We start from the raw sequence: 21,379 nt of genomic DNA, 5'->3' as shown, positions 1-21,379 counted from the left end.
CAGCTGTCTGTTCCTAGCAGGCCTCCTGGAGACCGATCTGGATGCCACACTCTATTCTCTTCAGCTCCCCCGGCCTTTATTCACCTACACTATCCATCAGTACAGTATACCTGAATATGGCTTATCCACAGACTACTACTGCAGGTTTCATCTATATGACAGAGGTGCTCTTACTGTATCCTGTTTTATGGCACTATTATCATTTAGCATGGAGGCTTAGGTTCTCCTCTCTTGTCCTCTCCAGTGGCTGAATACATTAATGCTGCCTACATCATGGGATTATCAAAGCGAACCGACATATATCTGATTTGAGAAGCAAATCCAAAAACAATACACCCCCCTGTCATGGCTGAGCTGGTTGTATAACTGACTGACTGACTGCTCTGCTGCCGGAGAGAAACAGTGAAGCTCTGAGGCATTAATGCCCACATGCAGACTCCTCATCCATTTAGACTGTCAACAGTGGAGCCTTATTCTCTGGTCGCCTCGTATCCCAGTTGGCACTGATTGTGTATCTCAGTGTACAGTATCACACACATCTCGTAGCGTTTCTCTCTGCCCGTCTCTGCCTTTCTTGCTCCTGCTCTTTTTCAACTCTGTCCTCTTTGTCACCGCCTCTTTCTTTCTTGCAGGTTCGATGTTTCACTCCCTGTGTACTTCACACCAGTGCATCAGCAGAATCAGGGTGCAGTAGCATGTTCAATCCTTAGGACACCTTCTGACAGAACAAGGAGATTGAGGTAGTAACGGGGATACAGCACAGTATGTATCTATTTTGAGATCCTTTCGATGAAGATTTAACCAACACTTGCATCAAAGAAATCAAAAGAAGCAGAATACAAACACAGAGTAGATAATCCTGCCTTCTAATAGCAAAACATTTGTAAATAAATCTTGTCGGTAGTGAGTGGCTACAATGCTGGCACAGCGTTGTGTTGTGAGCACAGAAACATAAGGTGGCTGCCTGAGCCTCATGTTAATTTAACAGGCTTCCACAGATTAAAGCAGTGCCTGAGATGATGACGTTTCCATAGCAACAGACTCTCCGTGGTCCGGGAATCATTTCTGGGTTGACTGTGATTTGCAGCTCAATCTGGTGTTTCTGAGAAGTCTCTCCCTCTCTGTTTCTGAAACCCCTGTTGTGCAATCATGTCTATCAATCTACCCTTCTTCCTTCTTTTTACTTTCCTTTGTCTTCTCCTGGTCTCACATAGCTCCACTCCTTGCTCTGCCTGCATGTTGACTATTTCCCTCATCCCATTCTCTCTTTCTCTATTCAACCCTCGATTCACTCACCTACTTCCATTTTTACTTTTCGAAAGTCTCTCCTTTGGTATTAAACTAATGCCCGCAGCAGTAAACCTCTCCTAATTAGGCTCCCTGTGCTTTGGTCTAATCCAATCCAGATTTGCATGAGGTTTATCCCTGCAGATTGGGGATAACGGAAGCAGAGCTCAGGCCACATCCTCATCATCAACCCTCTTATCTTCTATTTACACACTCAGACTCTAATATCATCAGCACTATCTTATCTTCTAGGTAGCAGTGAAGCCAGTCATGTCTCTGTAATCTGGAAATGTGAGTCCATGATTGAATCTTCACAGCCACAAAAAAAAAAAAAAAAGACCAGCAAGTCAAGAAAAGGAGAGTAAAGGTCTAAACTTAAACCTGCATAAATTGATTCTTTGGCTACTTATGGGCAGTGCAACAAGCTGAAAACGCAACACTGGTATATTATCACCTCTTATGGTGAAAATTTGTTAATTAACACATCCAGCATACACAGTGCAACAAATTTAGCATCCATTTGGAGTCATGTCTCTGGCCACCTAGTGAATCATAAATCTAATATTCACTCAGTTTTTTTGTCTCCATCAACTCCTGAGAAAAATATCTGGCTCTTTAGTTGCTAAATGCACTGCTATGTTTACCTGCTAGCTGCTAACTTTTTTCTGCACGCAATTTGATGCTGAGCAGGTTACAGTAGTATACAGTGGGTTGACCAAAAAGTCACAGTAGCTGCCTATTGTTTGTGGAAACAAGGATGATGACAGTTGTGGGCTTCAAAGCCAAAACAAGGTTAAAGATGCTAAGCTCTGTAAAGCTGAGAGGAAATGTGGAGTTAGGTGATAGCTGTCCGTGTTTGTGTCACCATGAGTGAAACCTTTCAAAACATTACACACAACAACTGGTTTCACTGTTAAAGGAATGATTCCATATATTGGGAAATTCGCTGTGAGTTAGATGAGTAAATCAATACAGCTAAACATGAAGCTAGAACCAGCAGGCGACTTGGCAACTTGTCACTTTTACATTTATGTTTTTGCACTGAAGTTGGAGTAACACGCTGACCCCTTCACAGCCTCATATGTGGAGTTTTAAATTTGATAGACACAGCCCCAGGTGGCTAGATGAGGGAGAGCGGGAAGGGGTGACACTGGAAGAATTTGCAGTGTATGAAGGTGAGTAAGGGCAGCAGTAGTCCCTGGAGGATAAAAGTGGCTGTTTTTGGAGGTTGAGAGTTGTGTACAGACACAAGATGTGTACAGTGTGAAGGAAGAACTGGGCAGACTCCCTGGTGGGGGAAGAGTCTGCTTTATTGGATTATTGTTGAGTAAAAAACGCATAATAAATTCGGAGATGTCTTACAGAAGGTTGGATTCTTCCAAAAAATAAAAGAGCTGCTCCATCGTCTTGAGGTTCTATTGAGGCGGGGGGGGGGGGGGGGGGCAGACATCCAGCTGGAGCTTTCAACAAGGTGTTTGATGGCAATCTACCATATGTGTGTGTGGGCTGCCTTAGCACCAATATCTATCAATAGCCTCAAGAGGTATTAAACTCCAGACCTTGCTGAGTGTGGACTCAGCGTGTTTTCCTATCCCCTTAGTGTCTGCCATTGATCTCAACCATTGATTTGCCAGAAAGTGTCCATTCACCATTCACCGGGGCTCTCTGGCTGAGATAAGCTTCTAGAAAGCCAAGATACTCTTTAAAAGTGCATGTTTAAAAAAGATCAGGTCCTCTGTGAGTGCATAACACAAGTGCTTGTAGTGTTGGTATGGTTGTTCATGTGTGGCCGTGCATGTACACCTGTTTGTTCTTACAAGTGCAAATTACAGATGCTCTCCTGCAGTGTTTACTGTCTTAAGAGTGAGGTGATTGAATCAGCCGGTGGACTGATGAATTGACTGTAGAGATCCATTGGAAATTACCTGACCTCTCTCTACACTTAGCACAGCACAGCGCTGGCTGAAGTGGAGTCAGCCTCTCCGGTGTATGAATGCAAATTTCCACCTCAGTCTGTTGTTGCCGTTGACTGTCTGTGTGTAAGGAGCGTTGACAGTTCAAAAGCTCCGTCTTGCTCTACATGGCGGGGATGAGAAATGAGGCCTGTAGGCTCGCCTAAGCTCGGGAGTGAAGATATCACACTGATTTAGTGTTGTCTCAGAGGGACAAATTTCCTCTTTTTCCTCCTTCGCTTCATTAGGCCTCTCATAAAGGAAGGCAGATCAATGGCGAGAGATAGCACCCTCATGTCAAAACGAGAGAAAGGGATATAGATAGATGAAGAGCTTTATGCTGTGTGAAATGAAAGTAATGAAGTACCATTCATCTGACAACCTGAGGCAAGCCTATAAAACTTTGGTAAAGTTTCATAAAAGCTGAGCACACACTGTTGAACCCCTACATTATAGAGATACCACTTGTGAAGTTGATCTATGTGAGTTAGCTTGAGCTGGTGTATTATTTCAACTGTATTGCCGTCAGTATTGTAAGACTGCAAAACCCAGGCTTATGATCAATGTAAAAATTTTTTTATCATCCAATGCCAATATGCTTTTTTTTATTCTGTGATATTTGCACACAGATAGCATTATGGTACTATGGTAAATAATACACAGTTAAGGTATGATTAGGGTTATACAACTAAAACACTTGGTTCAGGTTAGGGAAAGTTACACATCCACCACCCCACCTCACTACATCCAGTCAAGGGCAGTGCTTACTGCATGAGCAGGAATGTTGCCATTGGAAGTTAATCATCGGATGCAGAATTGTCCAATACTGACTTAATTCCTAGGATAATAAAGGTCAGAGGTTATTTGAAAGCATCATTAATATTTTTAGATGGATGTTTAGAAAGCATACTATGCCACCATCATCAAAACACCAAATCAGAAAGAAGAATGTTTAATCCTAGTATATTTTCAGACACTTGTAGAATCTATGCCAAAGGGCACTGAAGTTGCTCTGGAGGCTCATGGCTCTTACTAAGACACCTTACACTTCTCCTTACAACAAATGACTACTTAGAGCTTGAAATTCCAGCATTGCCTTAAATGCAATTTCTTTTACCAGGAATTTATAGTGTAGTTAGACTGAGGGGAATGTTTCTGTATTGCAAATACAGAAAATCACAGCTTGAAAGACTGTTTCGTTTTATATTCAAAAATATAAATGAAGATCAAAATACAGTCTCACATATTCAGAGATTACACAGCTCATTTATGTTTGATATAAATTAATCACCTGAGTGTGCAGTGGCCTTGTTTCTGAGTCTGTATCTTGTCTCGCCTAATGACGTCCGCTTTGTATTCTTCCTAGTGAACAAACCTCTTTACAGATGAACAGAGCACAAAGACATCCTTTCACTTTTTTCCATTTTCATCCTATGATACACTCCTACACCAGTCAGCTCGCTTTCTCCGTCCAGTCCACAATATCACTTAGAACTGGCAGGAATAATGTTGATGTCAGTTGCTTTACACTAAATCACTGCATATTAGCCCCCCAACCCTGTCTCACTCTCTTCTGCTGCTTTTACATCTCTCCCTGGTCCTTTCATTGGAAGCCATAATTAGTCCTTCATTAAGCCTTTGGAAACTGCGCTAATCGACTCTGCCATTCAGCTGACTTCATTTAAGCTGCAAATCAAGCGACAATGGTTGAGGACACGACTCTGTGTCATGACTTCATCTTGCAGCGGCTCAATTAAGGCTGGAGTAGCAGACCTCAGACAGTCAGCCTTTTCGCACGGCTCCTGCTCAAGTGCAGCAAGGAAAGAGAAAAAAATGAGGAAGCAGAAGAACGTGGTGACGGGTTGAAGTCGGGCCAGCGTTTAGCATCTCCTGGGGGAGGCACATCAGATCCACGAAAGCAGATAAAACAGAGCGCTAACATCTTTCAACCTTTTTGCTGGGGAATCACTACAACTGTGGACAGCGAGCGTCTGACCCCAGAATATAAACAGAGAATAACGCCATCTAATAGGATGAACCAGTGACGGTCTGGGAGGCATCACAGTTCAAATACAGGCCACAGATTCTGTCTCCATGCTACAGTACAGGCTAATGACGCTCTGTTTCAATAAATCATGTGGCTTTGCTTTCACTGCCTCAGCATGCATCCCAAGCAATTAAACCAAAGTCTGCTCTTTTTCGTATTTGGCCACTGTGTGTGAAATTATGTTTGTGCCTCAATCCTGAGCATGTGATGAAACATTTTGAAATCACATAAATTACTGTTTTATACAGGGGAAGTGGGCAGAATGGACAGAAAATATAAACAGAACAGAAATAAATCTTGGCCACAATATCATAATTTGTGTTCTCGATTTAGCATAACTCACTGGCCTTGTTTTTTGTGTTGCGTCATGGCTTGTTTGAGAAAAAAAACGTCATGGAGGAGGACAATCTTATTCTAAGACAAATAATATGTCTCTTTTTTTTCTTATAATCACTGTTACTTATACTTGGGCCAATATGGTATATTTTGTACAGAGAAATTCTTATCAAGCAGACAGAATAATCTAACTAATCTGAGCAAACAAAAATCTATTTTGTGCCCAATTATTTGGATGTTCATTATGTTTAATAAAACTAGATTAAGAAACTAAACTGGATTTTATGGAGTACAGATTATATATTATATAATTAATGTGGTTGCAAAAAAAAACTCTTTTTGTGCTTGAAATGTTACAGGATTGAGGCTAAATTGTAATCCCATATATATGAGCCTGTTAATCTAGCAAATCCCAACAAAACACTTATATTAAATGGCATTCAGGGACTTAACTAACCACACAGTGAGAAAGAGATGAGATGGTGATTTGAGACTTACTGTCATTAGAACCTTGATTTTCATCCCAGGTACGAACATAATCATCCTGCAGAAACATGAAGAAAACAATAATTGATCAGCAACTACAGGGAATGAGGATCCAGGTAATTCACAATGCAGGCCTGAGCGCATAGTGCTGTTGATAGCATAACACATTAACACTCTGTCATCTCCACAGAGGAGAAGTGAAGTAGTTTACATTATCATTGCACACTGACTATAATGTGTACATTAGTCTTACAGCATGATAATTAGCTAAGTGAGACACACTGGAGATGGGCGGGTATAAACTGTGGCTGTACATCTGTATGGAAATGAGTCTGACAAATCTGCACCCAGTGCCTATATGTGAGACATATGGCATCGGGGGGGTGAGCTGCCTTTTAAGTGCTCTGCCCCCCCCCCCCCCCCCTTAATTAGAACATTAATCGTTCTAATTAAAATGGGCAACTTGAAGGAGATGTTGTAAAAAAGAAAAAGACAGAAGATGGATGGAGAAGTAGAGATAAAGTCACATAAAAAGAAAAGGAAATGAGTCAAGAATGAAAAAGACATTGTACAAAGGCAGCTGGAGGAGCGTTGAAGAAAAAACAGAGAGAACTGACCTCTACCTCCTGGTGAAATGACAGCAAAAGGAGAGAAAAGAGCCAGTATTAGTGAAGAAGAAAAGCGTAAATTTAGATACAGGGCATTGAGCTGCGTTCAAGGACACAAGAAGGACTTTTATGTTCATTTTAAATAAAGCTTCTTCACAACCTTAAATATTCATGACTAATTAAGCAACAGTCACAAATTCTGAAAAACGTCAGATTATGTGCTTCATCAAGATTTTGTGGACGTTGTCAAGATTTGACTGACAGTAGCCTGGTAACATAAGAAAACAACCCCACAACTGTTATCACATTTTGTTCAAATGTTGCTAAACTCTTATTTGGTGCATGGAAATACATGACATCAATGTAAATCAGTGAGAAATGCAAGTTAAAAAAATAAAACAAGAAACAAAAACAAGATGAACTTTTTAGCTTTAGCAGATTTTTGCATATTCTTATCAGATCTCACCACTCATAGCGAGAAGCTGATAAAGAAATATGTTATCAGGGCCTTTAATATCAAACAAATATAGAGAAAGTGGAGAAAAATCATACAATGAGTATGGATCTTTAATGCTGAAACTGAGAACATCCTTAATGAACCCCAAAACTCAAAGGGGTAAGTGCATTAAATTTGACACATTTCTGATTGTGTTTTCTTCTAACGTAAAGGGATTCCACACCAGACAATACAGATGTAAAGCTTTTTGAGCATATTGCTGTGTCTGAAATAATAAACATGAGTCATTTCAAGATATTTACAATCGAGCCCCTCCCCCGCATCCCCCCTTAGCGATGACTTACTCATCACCGTAAACATTTACTGTCCTGGAAGCGTGTGCCAAACAGCTCCCTGGAAGGCGATAAATCCTGACACAACACGTGAAATAAGCAGCCCTCATGAAAGCTGGGACCTTCTTCTTTGACCCTCACAGTTTTATTTCACAGAGGTAAATATTTTCATCGCTGGCAAGCACTTCGCTCAAGCGTGGAAATCCACCAAGCTGCACCACTGTCGCTCTGATCATCCTCTGCTCGCTGCAGCGCTGAGCTCATTTACCCTCCTCAATGACAGAAAAATCACTTCTAGTAAACTGGCTCGTGTCTGGATTTTAACTCAACACCCCCCAGTTGAGCTTCATGAATGATTGTCAGTTATGCAGTTTAACCTTGTTTGGGCCTAATGGAGTCAGGCATTAGCAGGGTAAGACCTCAAAGAGTTTACGACCTGGCCATTAATCTAACGCCTCCCATGTCTCCTTTATTGATGCTTCAGCTCCTGCATTATTTAGCAGCCTTTCTGTATTTGTGTTTCTGCCAGGACCGATGAGGAACGTGTCCTGCTGCGCTGACAGGACTGGAAATCAATGATTTCATAAAAGAAAGGCTGCAGAAAATGTATTCGGGGAAAATAAATTCTCCTGAGTGTACAGTGAAATTGAGCATGAAACGCAGGAGCACGGTGACAAGTTTAACACACAGCAAAGAAGATACATAGCTTTAAAATATGACTCACAGACCAAAGTTCTGAAAAGGCTGCTGGTTTTTACACAGGAGTGATTAAAGGAAGCGGGATGAGAGGATGAAAACGCTCAGCCGCGTCCAGGATCTCTGTGATTTACCTGATAACATCAGATCAGATCTCCTCTTGTTAAAAGAGGAAGCTTACCATCTGCATCAAACAAGGCAGACTGTTCACCCTGCTGCCGAGCTCCACAGTACTGATTGACAGATCACAATCCCTCATATCTGTGCACCCGATGAGACTCTTCACTATAGCATTGGACTCAACTCCAGAGGAACTGAGCAGTGTCACAGAGATCTCTTAAAACAAAATATGTGAAGGACAAGAGGTCGTGCTCACGGGGTGGACAGAAAAAGAAGAACAAACAGAAAACTCGTTGAAATGAATGTACAGGTGTGTGTGTGTCTATCTGACAGGTCGTGTGTGTGTGTCTGACAGGTGTTTCTGGGTAAATGTCAGCTGTCAGACGCACTCTGTGTTCGTCAGTAACAAAGGACACAGTAATAACACTCATGTGGAGATCTGTGCGACTCATCTGCCGGATGAAGGTTTATACTTGACCTTTTCTCACAATTACTGTTAATATCTGCCTTCAGTGGATTTGTCAACCCATGCAGAACAGCAGACAGCCACGATGTACATCCCGCACTCTGCATCAAAAAAAAAAAAAAAAAAAAAAAAAGCACCAAGGGTCATGAAATTTACGCAATAACCAATTTCAGCTCGCACACACCCCAGTCTCCGGTTTTCATGTATAACAGTGTTTTCCTGCCCAAAAGCTTTTTATGAGTGAGGTGAAAAAGCCTCAGAGCTGCTGCAAAGTAAATGCAAGCATCAAGGGAGATCCCGGTCAGTAAATGTAAGCCAGTTCCAAAATTTCAAAGTGATTTGAATTGAAAAAAAGTGATTTCTGTGTACCTGTTCCCGGATGAGAAACCAAACTGTGGTTCTGGTTCGATCAAAGGAGGGCAGCCGAGTGTGTAGTTTCCTACAGAATGAAATCTCAAAACTTGTCTTTTTAAATAAAGATTGTGTAAAAATATCAACCAATTAAAAGCACAAAATACGTCATCGCGGTTTGGGTTCAAAGGACTTTTTTGTTACCGTTGGGACACCTTCATCGTCAACATTGCCTGTTGGTAGTAAACAGGAAACTGATAGCGATCTCCTCTGCTAAACTCTGACATGTTGTTGACTCATCCATCCACCCCAATCTCCTCCCTCTCCAGACTTTGCGGCTACATAAGAACGTCATAGTGTTTCCTCCTTTGCTCCCAATGGGCAAGAGTCCCAATTACTACAGTCTCTAGAGGGCTTTGTCACTTGAGTGTATACATATGTTGTTTTTTGGTACTTGCTGTAATGACTGATGCTGACGTTCGAGGGTTTGAGCCGACCGTCACCTGCTTTGCACAATGAGACTCTACACGGAAGGTCCAGCTTCCTATAATCTCCCTCCAGACTTTCATTGAGGACCGGGCTGCGTGCCCACCACTTCTGGTTTTTAAAGTCCCCCTTTTCATTCTCTTCCCAGTCAACTCTGTCGACACCAAAAGGTCCTTATGCAAATACAAGAACCCCTTCAAAGAGGAGAGCCACTGACAGATGAGGGCACAAGGAAGATGACCCTGTACAATGAGGATATGGAAAGCATCAAGTAGCTCATCAGTAAGCAACAAAACATCCTGATTAATGCTGGCCCAAAATGAATGATCAGATATTTTGTATTGGTATTTTTCTGACTTTGATAAAAATCGAGTTTACACTGGAACGTACTGCCTCCAGGAAATAGCTGTACACTGACAGAAGCTTTTGCCTTCTCCCACCTGATCACCTTTTGTATATTACCAAACTAACTGCCAGTCATGTAAATTGAAGAATTACAAACAGAGTGCAAGTAGTGACTGAGGCTTGCAGCCTGTGTATGGGGATGCTTGATCATCCTGGCACTAAGATTAATTTCATTTTATAATTGAGAAAAAAAAGCCTTGCAGTGGGTTCAGCATTCAAAAAGTGCAGTTTCTTTTCTTTCTTTTTTTTAAATAGTGTTTCTTTACAAGACATATTCATGTACTGATTTTTTATTATAGATACACCAGGGATAATCTTGTGGAAGCACACCACTGAAATACACTCTGCTGGATACTGTTGTACAAAATATAACCCCAAAATCTGATGAAATAAAGCTGATAAAAAAAAAAAAAAGATATCTCCCTGAGGTTCTCTTTAACAGGGATGCTACATACAGCATCGTATTGCTTCCTCCCACCTAGAGACCAACATAAAGACTCACAGCATCTCGGCTTTGGTTTACAGATCACATGAGACATGCCTGAGATGAAACAAAACAGCCACAACAATATTCTCATCCTGTATGTCCTCCACTTATCTTCATGCACATTAAGCTTCAGGGCACGGGAAGCAAGCCCACCGATTCCTGCATTTCTGCATGCACACAGGGCTCTGAGCTGATGCTTGAGGATTGCAGAGCAGAGGCGGAGCATCAAATGCTGAAAGTCTGGTCTGCTTCCCTTACAGGACGGAGTCAAGTACAAAGCTTATGTAAGAGAGCTGGGAGGACTTTTGGGAAGCAGATCGATGGACAAAATAAGGGTGGGGATGGAGCAATGATACAGACCAGTGGTTCCCCACTAGTAGGCTCAAAATAAATCCGAGGTGTTGACCCGCAGAAAATGATTATTTCTATAACCCAAATTATGCTTATTTGTCCGTTTTCCTTTCTTTCCTGTTGATTCAAAAAAAATGATTCAAATAAAATTGAACTGACACTGAAATTTTAATAAACCTTCAGTGTTTCCTTTCTCCGCAAGGTCTTGAACATGTGTTGCCAAGATGACAGACACAGAGAAAAAAGAGCCCTGTGCTACATTCGATACTCTAAACCCTGTGGGTTTAAACATAAGACTTTGATTTGATTTCAGAATAATTACTCTGATAGATTTTTGTATTGATTTGTCCTCTGTTTTTTGTAATATACAGTATCTGTACACCACTGATATATTTTGACTCTGGGGTTTACAGTTCTGAACTTCGTTTTTCCATGACTACCTTATGTCATTATATGCTTTGACATTTGTCTGACACTCGAGGTCTAGTGACTGCGAGCTTGGCTTCATTATTACAGAGCTCCTTTTTCTAATAATCCCTCAGTTCAAACAGAGGGAACAGTCAAACTGGTTTTAAATATGTAACAAAAAGTTTAGAAATTTAAACCTCTCATTTCTTCTGGACCTTTAAAAACATGATATGCAAACATTTTGAATGCTACTCATAGCTGTTTTCTTTCATATGAAATCACTGTATATATTTTTGTATGTGCATATTTGTATGTAAATTGTGTGTTTGAGGTTACCTCTGTTAACAAAGGATTAAATAATGAAGCTAAAGTGGTAGAAAAGGCCTTATTTACATTTGTAGAGCAAGTCTTTAAGCAGGCTTCCTAGGGTAGAAAGAGAAGTACACACACGTATTTCCTGTGGTTTTTCCATAGTATTTCACAACATGAGGCCATTAAACCAGAGGACACAAATAAAACACACTACAAACAGAATGATTGTGGACCTCATGGCAGGAAAGTCTCAGCTGGTTTTCCTGCATGTTTCTTCACTGTGTGCCTCATGGGAGCATTTTAACAGGGGGGTGCAGACAATCATGCTCAATCCACACGTCCAACACTTCCAAATGTACTTTGTATGTGTGATACAATAGATGCACCAGGTTTCATTAAAAAAAAAGCAATTACAACCTACCCAGTGTTGAAAATCAAATTTAGAATGAATAATTTACATATTTCTTATACTTCAGTTTGCAGAGAGATTTCCATTTGTACCTCAAAACATACTTTGACAGATGAATAGGCACTGTTTTCATTGCACTTCACAATACCGGTTCATACATGAGTAATCTCTTTCACACTGAAGGTGGTGGACGAAAGGTATTAATTTATGTCTGCACTCAATGGCGAGACACTTACTGTGACGACTATACATATTGTGCTTTATACATAATAATTCCTTGCCTCGTGCAAGACGGGCTCTATGTCACTCTGCACACTCAAGTAGATACGAGTGACCTCAGATATAGTGTGACAGGAAAGGATTGATAAAAAATGAAATTCAAAAGCCTGGCTGAAAATTGCACTCAAGTATGTAAACAGTGAATTGCCTTTTCCATTTCACTACATACATATTCAAGGGTACAGGACAAAAAAGGGCTGTTTTCATTGAATTAGGCAGAAATATTGATGGGTTCTGGGTTCTTAAACCTTCTTACTTCATTGTTATCACTTCACAATACACACAGCATACACATACAACACACGCACACAGATACAGCTATAAAAAAATCACACTTAGTCCACAAAGTCTCTGTGCACTCATGCCAGCCCTGTACTCACTATCTATAAATAAAATCAGTCCTTGTGCCTCTCGGGGCCCTGGAGGGAATAAGAAAACAGTCTGCAACTCACTGGAGAATCTGGTACAAACAGTGAGAACCTTCACACTTCACTGAAAACACAGAGCTCAACTCAAAAACAGACGTGTACAACAATGGAAAATCGATGAAGTTTCCTTGGTAGGGGCTAAAAGAAGGATAAGAATCAGCCGATGATTTGAGACAGGGGACTCTAGAACAATGTAATCGAATAAGAGAATCGCAACCAGTTCAGCAGCAACAGCGGACTGAAACCTGGCTCGTCTTGTGGAAAAGGCAGACTGGCTGTAATTTCTGGTTCCATAACAAGTCCAGTGATTTGGCTTACTCATATCTAATACTGCTAAAATTTCTTAAAAACAGATTCCCAGGGTTGGTGTGTTCCTTTCTCTATCATTTGTCAGCTACAAATTCTTTTGAACGCTGATTGATTTTCTAAATTTGGAGAATACACAATGCTATTGTATACTCCCTTAGCCTTCTTTTGCTACACCTATCAATCTTTCCATTCTGGCAAATCTCATAGTTTACAATTACTTGCTGACTGACACGATAACTATCACTGGCAGATTTTACAGTTGCCGCAAGCTAGGTTAGCTCTGTGAGTTGGTTGAAATGCTTCATTACATGGTGTTGTGCTAAAAGACTGAGACTTAAGCTGCATGTCCCGAGCAGCATCCATACCAGATAATACATTGAAGACATGGACATTAAAAAACAGCACTGTTTGTGTATTACAGTGAGCAGAGATAGTTAGTCCATGTATGATAACTACAAGAAAACATGTAAGATCAGACTGTTTTATTCTAACATAACCATGTTTGACTGCTTAGCTTAAATGCAGGCACAAGCAAGAGCGAAACTTATGCTTTATTGCTTGTATTTTCAAACATTTTGTTTCAGTTTCAATATAACACGAAAAAGGGGTTTTATATTGGGGACCACCTGTTTGCTGAATGCAGCGATAACAAGTTTAGCTGGGGTTGCTTAAGTGTAAACTTTCCCAAAACCAATAAAGAGCAAAAGTGTCTGATAAAGCAGCATCCAAGACCAGCTTCTACAGGGTGGGGAACGTTCGTAATGTGTAACCCCACAAAATAATGTAGTGTAATTGCTTCTGGACCAGATTAGGCCACTACTGTATATAATAAACTAGTTGAGGGCTACCAACTCACGCAATTGACAGACAACACGATCTCACGCTAACTTTTCATCTTGGCTTCCTCGAATCATCTCCGTACCCACCACTGAGGTCACAGAGGTCTGGTATATTTATAATAAAAGTCTAAAATAACTCTGCTTTGGTGCTACAAAGATACTGTAAGATAATAGAATAGATTCTCATTTGATCACCAGCGTCAATGTTTGTGTGTGGGTGGAATGAATGATCTTGTCCTCACAACAAAATAACAAAAATCACAATAACAACATGGTGGTTCTTTATTTATGTCAACAAACCGGACAGGCAGGCAGACTGTCCATTATAATGCCAGCGATTTAGTTTCACTTGAGTGAATTAGCTAGCTAGCTAGTAAACATCCATCCATTTCAATTCAGTTTGTGTAAAGCATTGAAATGTATGTTAAAATGGGGTAACCCTATATATGTTTTTTAATTCACTGCAAGATTATCCTTGCAGGGGGAACATTTGCATTTAAATATCAGTTCACCCCGTATTTACTCTCTTCACGGACATAGACGAAAATTAAAAGACAAGCATCAGTCACAGCTCAGCTTTGGGAGGGGACGAGACGCGGGACAAGATGAGGAGACAGAGAGAAAAATAAAGAATGAAGGTGATGGAGATGGAGATAAGTGAGGAAGAGCAGGGACTGCCCACTGTTTCCAGGATAGGATGAACACTATTTCCCTGTGCTGTCCAACATAAACAAACACTGACCGACCTGATTACATCCAAACAATCTAAGCCTAATTTACATAGAGATACCACACATTTAAAAAATTGCTCCTCTAGCTATCTAGTTTTGGTTTTTGGAGAGGGTAAAATAAGAAACCATCACTGCAGTTTTTTTCAGTGTAGTATCTCTCTTTCTACAGCCTTATGCACACTGCTTCAACATGTGTTGAAATACAAGCTTGGCATACCTGCCATGCCTAGTTACAGTTGCTCAGCTATGAATGGACAATGAATGAAATCTCTCTAGTCATGTTACATCTTGAGTCTGACCATGAGATCTTCTTAGCTACCGGCTCCTTTCAAAACAAGCTTCTCAACACAATACACTGTGGGTTTTTATGTGTGCATATATCTGTACGTATGTGTACATGTTCTTTTTTACTGTCAACATTTTCTGGTGTTCCTTAGTGCTTAAAAATATGGATTTGCTCTGTTATTTTCAACCACCTCTATATTTTCTAATCAAATTCTCTTGCATCTGCTACTGTGTCTACAGAAACTCATCTCACACACAGTCACTGGCTGTGACTGGAACTGGCTCAAGCCCAAAGGTAATAACACTTTGGTGGCATTTACTGTAGAGACAACCACTGCCACTTAGAGTTATTGTTAGTTTTAACAGGGGGAAAAAGGTCTTTTTTATTGAACCTGTCTTGCAGAATCTCAAAAGCCATACAGAGTCTCATAATCATTTAAGAGGTGTAGTGCATTTGCAAAAGAGAGTTAATTATTAAACAAATCTCTTAAGTTTCAAATGGTCCTGTTTTACATCTGAATTTATATAAACTAACATCACGATGCACAACTCTTCAAAGAAAAAGTATCTTGGGGCGTTTACCGCTGCTAATATCTGAACTGTTTACTGTATATACAGGTTTTGTAACTACAGCAGGACATTGAAGCATCTGACATAGAGATTCCTGAATCTTAGGTGTGTTTTGCAGCCAGCAACCTATTTGCCACTGCGACTCCCAGGTGTAGCCGACACAGAAGCAGGTCACTGCAACATGTCATGCATCTGAAATGCTCACAAGGGCTTCTGGCACCTGTAAGGGGGAATGCTGTACAAAAAGATGCCTTAAAGACCCATGTTTATGTCTGCAACTATTATTCACACCTGTATGAAGAGTTCTGGGTGAAGATACATTTATTCAATTTTATACACAATTGCATCTGCTAAGAAAATTGATATTTATCGCCTTTCCTTGCTACTTGTCAAATCCTCTCCCTGTCTCTCTGCGGCACCTGTGCCCTTCAGCTGTGGCTATTATACTGCAGTGGGAAGCAGCTGTAGCTGTGCAAGCAGAGCATGATAAAAGGCTGTTTCTTTTTTTCTTCTACTCAATTACAGCCCACCTAAGCCTCTGGTAACCAGCCAACACACCCCACAGCACGCCAGTATCGTGTCCAAATCCCGAACAACCAGACCACCTCTCCCTGACCTGTCGGAGGTGATCGAGATCCACTCCATCTGCATTGCCAGTGGAGTTTTGGACATTTGCAGCTTCATAGAGAAACTGGAGCACGATAAGGAACGACTCATGCCAGAACAAAGCATGATTAGATAGACTAATGGATTTCTGATTAGCTGTTATCATCATTCATAGCATTAATGCATCAGCAGCAGCCTTTTCTAATATGAGAGAGCACAGGGCATTGGAGCGGCTCTGCGATAGGGAAGCCAGACTGAGCGCAGGGCTAGTGATGATAATTTACTGTCTGGATAGTCTTAAATTGAGTATTTGGCTCCAGTGTTACAGATGGCATTATCCACAATTATGTTTCCTATGCTAGTATGATGAAATGATAAAAAAAAAAAAAAAAAAAAAGCGTCAGTGACAAGTGCACCCAGGATCAGAAAGTGTTAAAGTTCTGCTGGATTGTGGCCAGTTTAAGAGACTAGAGGCTAAAATCAGGCAGGCGAGTAGAGGTATCTCAGGTAAACCTGCCCTCAAATGTTCTCTAAAGATTATCAGTGTGGTGCATATGAACATCATAATAATGACTGCCAGAACCTGCAGCAAGCGCATTCTGCATATTTAATCCACTGGCATCGACAAGGGATGTGATGTTTTTGTGCTTTCTGCTCATTAAAAATGAAGTGACTGGATAACAGGTGCAGCCAGGATTGGTGCTGGGTGGTCCAGAGCTGCCTGACTGTAGAGGCATGCGTTTTTCAGATAAGGATTTACAAGGCACAAACAGGACAGGGGAAAGCAGAGAAAAAATACTAAACAAAAATCACATCACCGACCTCTTTCTGTGATGTATGCTGACAATAAACATCCTTCCTCTGGGCGAAATTTACATTGCTTGCCCACAATATAATCATCTGTTTTAAGGCACATATCTGAGTTTGTCTTAAATCAACAGGAATAAAACATCAGAACAATTTCATGGCTTGGTGATTTCATGGACAGTCTCGTCCTTACAAGGGAAGTTGAGCAAAAAAATTGAATTTACTGTTGATTTGCCTTTAGTAGACACACCAGATTGGATCTGCTATGCATAAAATGCTATAGTCTCCAGCCATTTAATTTCATAGTGAAATTAAGATTGACTTGCCTGGTGAGATGATCCCAGTTGACATCTAATTGTCCCTATAATTGAGTCCCCGAATTTCTGTGTGCTGAACAAACTTTATTCAGAGACTGTTAAAAATGGTGCTTAAAATTAAAATGAGTCCATGTGATGAACAATGAGATGTATTTTTATGATATGAGCTATTGTGTGTCTCCACTTTTAGCCATAAGAGCTCTCTTATTCTATTTAGACCTCCATATTGAAGATTCATTATTAGTAAGAACTTTACGGTTTTAATTTAAACTAAAAGTGACTCACTTATAAGAATTAAGCAAGGATGTCAGTCTTTCTGCATTCAGTTACCATTAATAACCCTCCTTGTTCCCCACTTTTACTTTCACTTATCTATTTATTTATTTATTTTTCCTGGATTTGGTGCATTACTGGAATGAAATGTTGAGTGCACCTGTCAGATTAAAGGATTGAAGGTATCCCATTCTGTTATTTGTTGACTGTAACTGTTAAACCTAATCGCCTTCTCTTCCTGTGAAATAGATTGAATTGAAGTGAGGGAGCTATTTTTATTGGAAGTGAAAGAGGCTCTTATCCTGAATCTGCTTTTACATTTCGTAAGAGAATAAATATGAAATATTTACAGTGCGCATTCTGCTGCCTATGTATTGTGTGTGTTTATGTGTGTGAGGGTTTGTGTGCGTCTGTGTGTGTTTTTTCAGGAGGGAGATTGAAAGAGCTCGTCTTTCATGTTGTGCAGCTTTGATTATTGCTTTCCAGTGTTGGGTTAATATTCAACATTCAACTCTCAGAGGACTGTGCAAGTCAACATCAATTTATGTAATCTGAATACCTATAAGTGTGTCACTGGCATTTTTTTATATATCAACCAAATGATTCCCAGAGACTGAAATGCTCATTTTCTAGTTCAGATTTTTTTTTTTTTCGCTCAAAGACCAACATGAAGCAACGGCAATTAAATGTTCATTATATTCAATATTCAGCAGCTCTCATTAAGAATCATCAAGAAAATACTAAACGGTGCACAATTATATTTCAGTTGAAGGGGCCTACAGTGTTAATGATATAGAAGAAAAAAAAAATCCTAGTAAAGGATGTTTCCACTTATTCCTCCAGCCTGAAGCAGGACTGCTGAGGGGATAGAGTCATCAAACTCCCAGTGATACAGGCTCCATTTCAGCACCATAACACATAGACTGCTGTTGCTACGGCAGCAAGCAGAAATCAGAGAGGTTTCTATCGGTGATTCCCCCGGGAGGTTCAGTGGTTTGCTTCTGTGATGTTTCTCCTGTCATCATCATCATCACCAGAGACACCAGTGCTCCTGCCCTTTAATGTGTTCGCAAACGCACAAACACACACACACGCGCAACAACCTTAACAAAAATCTCACTTAAGCACTTGCACAAGTATAGACACAATCAAACAAATGCGCACGTACACACATTAAGAAAATTGCTCCTGGGAATAATGATCATGAAAGAGATGCAGTGTACAACTGTAGGGGTTGGTTGTGTCACACAGCAGCTTGGATGTTAAACCGAGGAAAAAAGGGAAAGCAGAGCAAGCGACATCTTCATACTGGCAAACCCTTAAGCGCTGTAAAGAAGATGATCCCACTTAACCTGAACTGATAAAATCTCGGGATATTTACATATTCCAGGTGTGTTTTTGTTCACTCTTGGAAGGAGGGTTTTTTTTTTTCTTTTAGCGAAGCCAATCATGTGCTGAATTGAGAGTGAAGCTGCTGCTCTAAGTAACATTTTGGATCAAAGCTGTGTAAATATGGAGCAGCATCCAGTGAGTTATAATCCCACAATAATTCTGACTTAATCTTTCCATGCCCACAATTTCATTACCTCCCTAAGTACAATTCCAGAGGACATTCTCTTTAAGTAATCACAGTCAAACTAATCCATCCCCAGGAGGGGTGGTTGCCAATTTTCACAAACATTACGAGCCATGACCTGTAATTTAAGGAGGTGTACGAATGTGGATCAAAAAATGACACCACAGCTTCTCTGTGATGTTATTATTTAGAAAGGCTCGCCTTCTCCTCCTGAGAAGACATGGCATTGCTCTCATGTAGATGCTCAAGCCAACTGCTCAAATTTCAAATCCAATAATGATACCCATCACGTGCTGCAGTGACCACCCCGGATCAATTAAAACCCAATTAACAGGAGTCATGTGGAACATAATCCAACTGCACTATTGTCCAAATCCTTTTGGGATCATTAGTAATCATTGCACAGAGCTGGAGGCAAAACTACGTCTATACATTCACAGACACAGCAATATATCACCGTGCATACCCTGCAGGCTTTAATCAATCCCTGCAACCCAGTTCAGTCTGCTCAGTAGGTGAATATGCACATCAATCAATCACCACCCCTCTGCTTTAATTGCTTAATTCTCTTGTTTGTGAAATCTCTTGGGGCACATCTGGAAAACACATCTGAGGTAACGCATATTAGGGGCAGTATGATGGAATAGGTCTATACTGCTCCTGCTGTGCAAGTGGGACTAAGACATTAATTGCTTATAATTAACCAAGGGCCCATACACTAAAAGAAGAATAGTAGCCTACATATGGATTGTGTGTGCAACTTTGACCCAGCTTTCCTGGTAAAGCTAGTTTCCACTCATGGAAGCTCTCCATTTAAAAATCACTTTGGACAACCTTAATTTGTGGAAAGCATTTAGAAAAGTAATAGTCTATGTCCAGTCAGTGGCAGCTAGTTGCCTTTGCCATCTCCACAAACTATACATTTCCCTCATAATGTGCACCATATTTTTGAATAACCAATAAACAAAAACCAAATCAGGCTAAGCATGTACATGGAGGTGACAATGTGGATAGTATAAACACAATCCCTCATACATCTCCATCTTATTACATTCTATGAATAAATATATATATTTTGGCCACGCAATAATTTCTTATTTTGAAACACTTCATTTAAAGTGTGTGTGTTTCTCCAGTGTGGGCCATGTTTTAACAACAGCACCAAGTTTGTGTGCATTATTTTTCAGGCAAAGAAAGTCTGTGATAACTATTTTTACTGTTTCTAAATGGCCGCGTGCGTGTTTCTTCTACTGCATTACAGCGCATCTCTCGATCAACACGGCGGACTTACGTCTCTGAAGCGATTCCAGTGCTTGATCTTGCGGCTGTACTGTGAAATGGTGGACAGCCACTGCTCGTCCTCCATGAAATTCCCCGTTTTTTCCGCCTCTTTGACGCTCTTCACGTCGGTCTGGAAGGTAGACCCCGTGAGCATCACCAGCGGGACGAGAAGGCACACGATATCCGTAATTTCCACCATGGTAGCGGACAAAAACACCTCGCACACTGTCGGCTGTCGGCCTTTCTCTTCTGAGAGGAGGAGGATGCTGAGGCTGGATTGAAACTACCAAGTGATTAGCCTATAGGATGCTCCTTCTGCTGCTGGGGGGAGAGAGAGGGGGGGGGGGGGAGAGAGAGAGAGAGAGAGAGAGAGAGAGAGAGTGAATTTTACATTTTGGAAATTGTGCGTATCTTAATTCTTTGGCAACGTTGTTTTTCTAAAACTTCCGTGCAAATAAAGCACCTTTGAATTGCATTCAAAACTTAGCACATAAATATCTGAGTACAAGTACAAAGCAGCACGAAATGGAATTACTCAAGTAAAGTACAAGTACCTCAAAACTGTACTGAAGCATATTACTATATATATATATATATAAGGTCGCCACTGCCACGAGATGTTGGCTAGACCACCAGTACCTCAGACCGAAGCAGTAAGACAGTAAGCCAGCTACCAACATTTGCTGAACAGATTCATAATATGTGTAACAGCAAGTTAGCTAACGTTATCATGCGTTGGCCATGGCCGGTCACTGTTGAAAACAGACACGTAACATTATGTAGCCGTCAAGTTACTTACACATGGAGGAGAAGAGAAGCTGGTTTGGGCATAAACTGTAAATAAAGATGGACGTAGCCTAAGTAACCGGTAGGTTTATGAAGAGCTATTTCGTAGCTCAGATTTAGCCGCTCCGCCGACGCCATCTTGGTGGTACCTGGCTGCACCTGACCCCCTGCTAATCCAAAAATGGTCATGTTGGTTGGTGGCAAACATAAGCTCACCCAAATGTCACTCAAAGTGGCACGTCCTCAATTATAACTATGCATAACTTTAAGGATTAATAACATTTAAATGGGTGAAT

General features: G+C 40.7%; 1 protein-coding gene across 1 annotated transcript in view; it reads right to left on the bottom strand.

Moving 5' to 3' along the window:
• The window catches only part of spock2 (SPARC (osteonectin), cwcv and kazal like domains proteoglycan 2), a 28,429-nt gene extending 7,318 nt beyond the window's left edge, over positions 1–21,111 (bottom strand). The window contains exons 1-3 of the mRNA XM_056395497.1: positions 21,097–21,111; positions 20,308–20,618; positions 6,121–6,166 (exon numbers count right to left, since the gene is read on the bottom strand). Coding sequence (XP_056251472.1) covers positions 6,121–6,166; positions 20,308–20,496 — 235 coding nt within the window. The 5' untranslated portion in view covers positions 20,497–20,618; positions 21,097–21,111. The remainder of the gene's footprint in view (positions 1–6,120; positions 6,167–20,307; positions 20,619–21,096) is intronic.
• Between the last annotated feature and the right edge of the window lie 268 nt (positions 21,112–21,379).

Source organism: Seriola aureovittata, chromosome 14, assembly GCF_021018895.1.
Source record: "Seriola aureovittata isolate HTS-2021-v1 ecotype China chromosome 14, ASM2101889v1, whole genome shotgun sequence".
NCBI lineage: Eukaryota > Metazoa > Chordata > Actinopteri > Carangiformes > Carangidae > Seriola > Seriola aureovittata.
The sequence above is the reverse complement of the archived record's forward strand: the minus strand, read 5'-3'. Positions and strand labels throughout refer to the sequence as shown.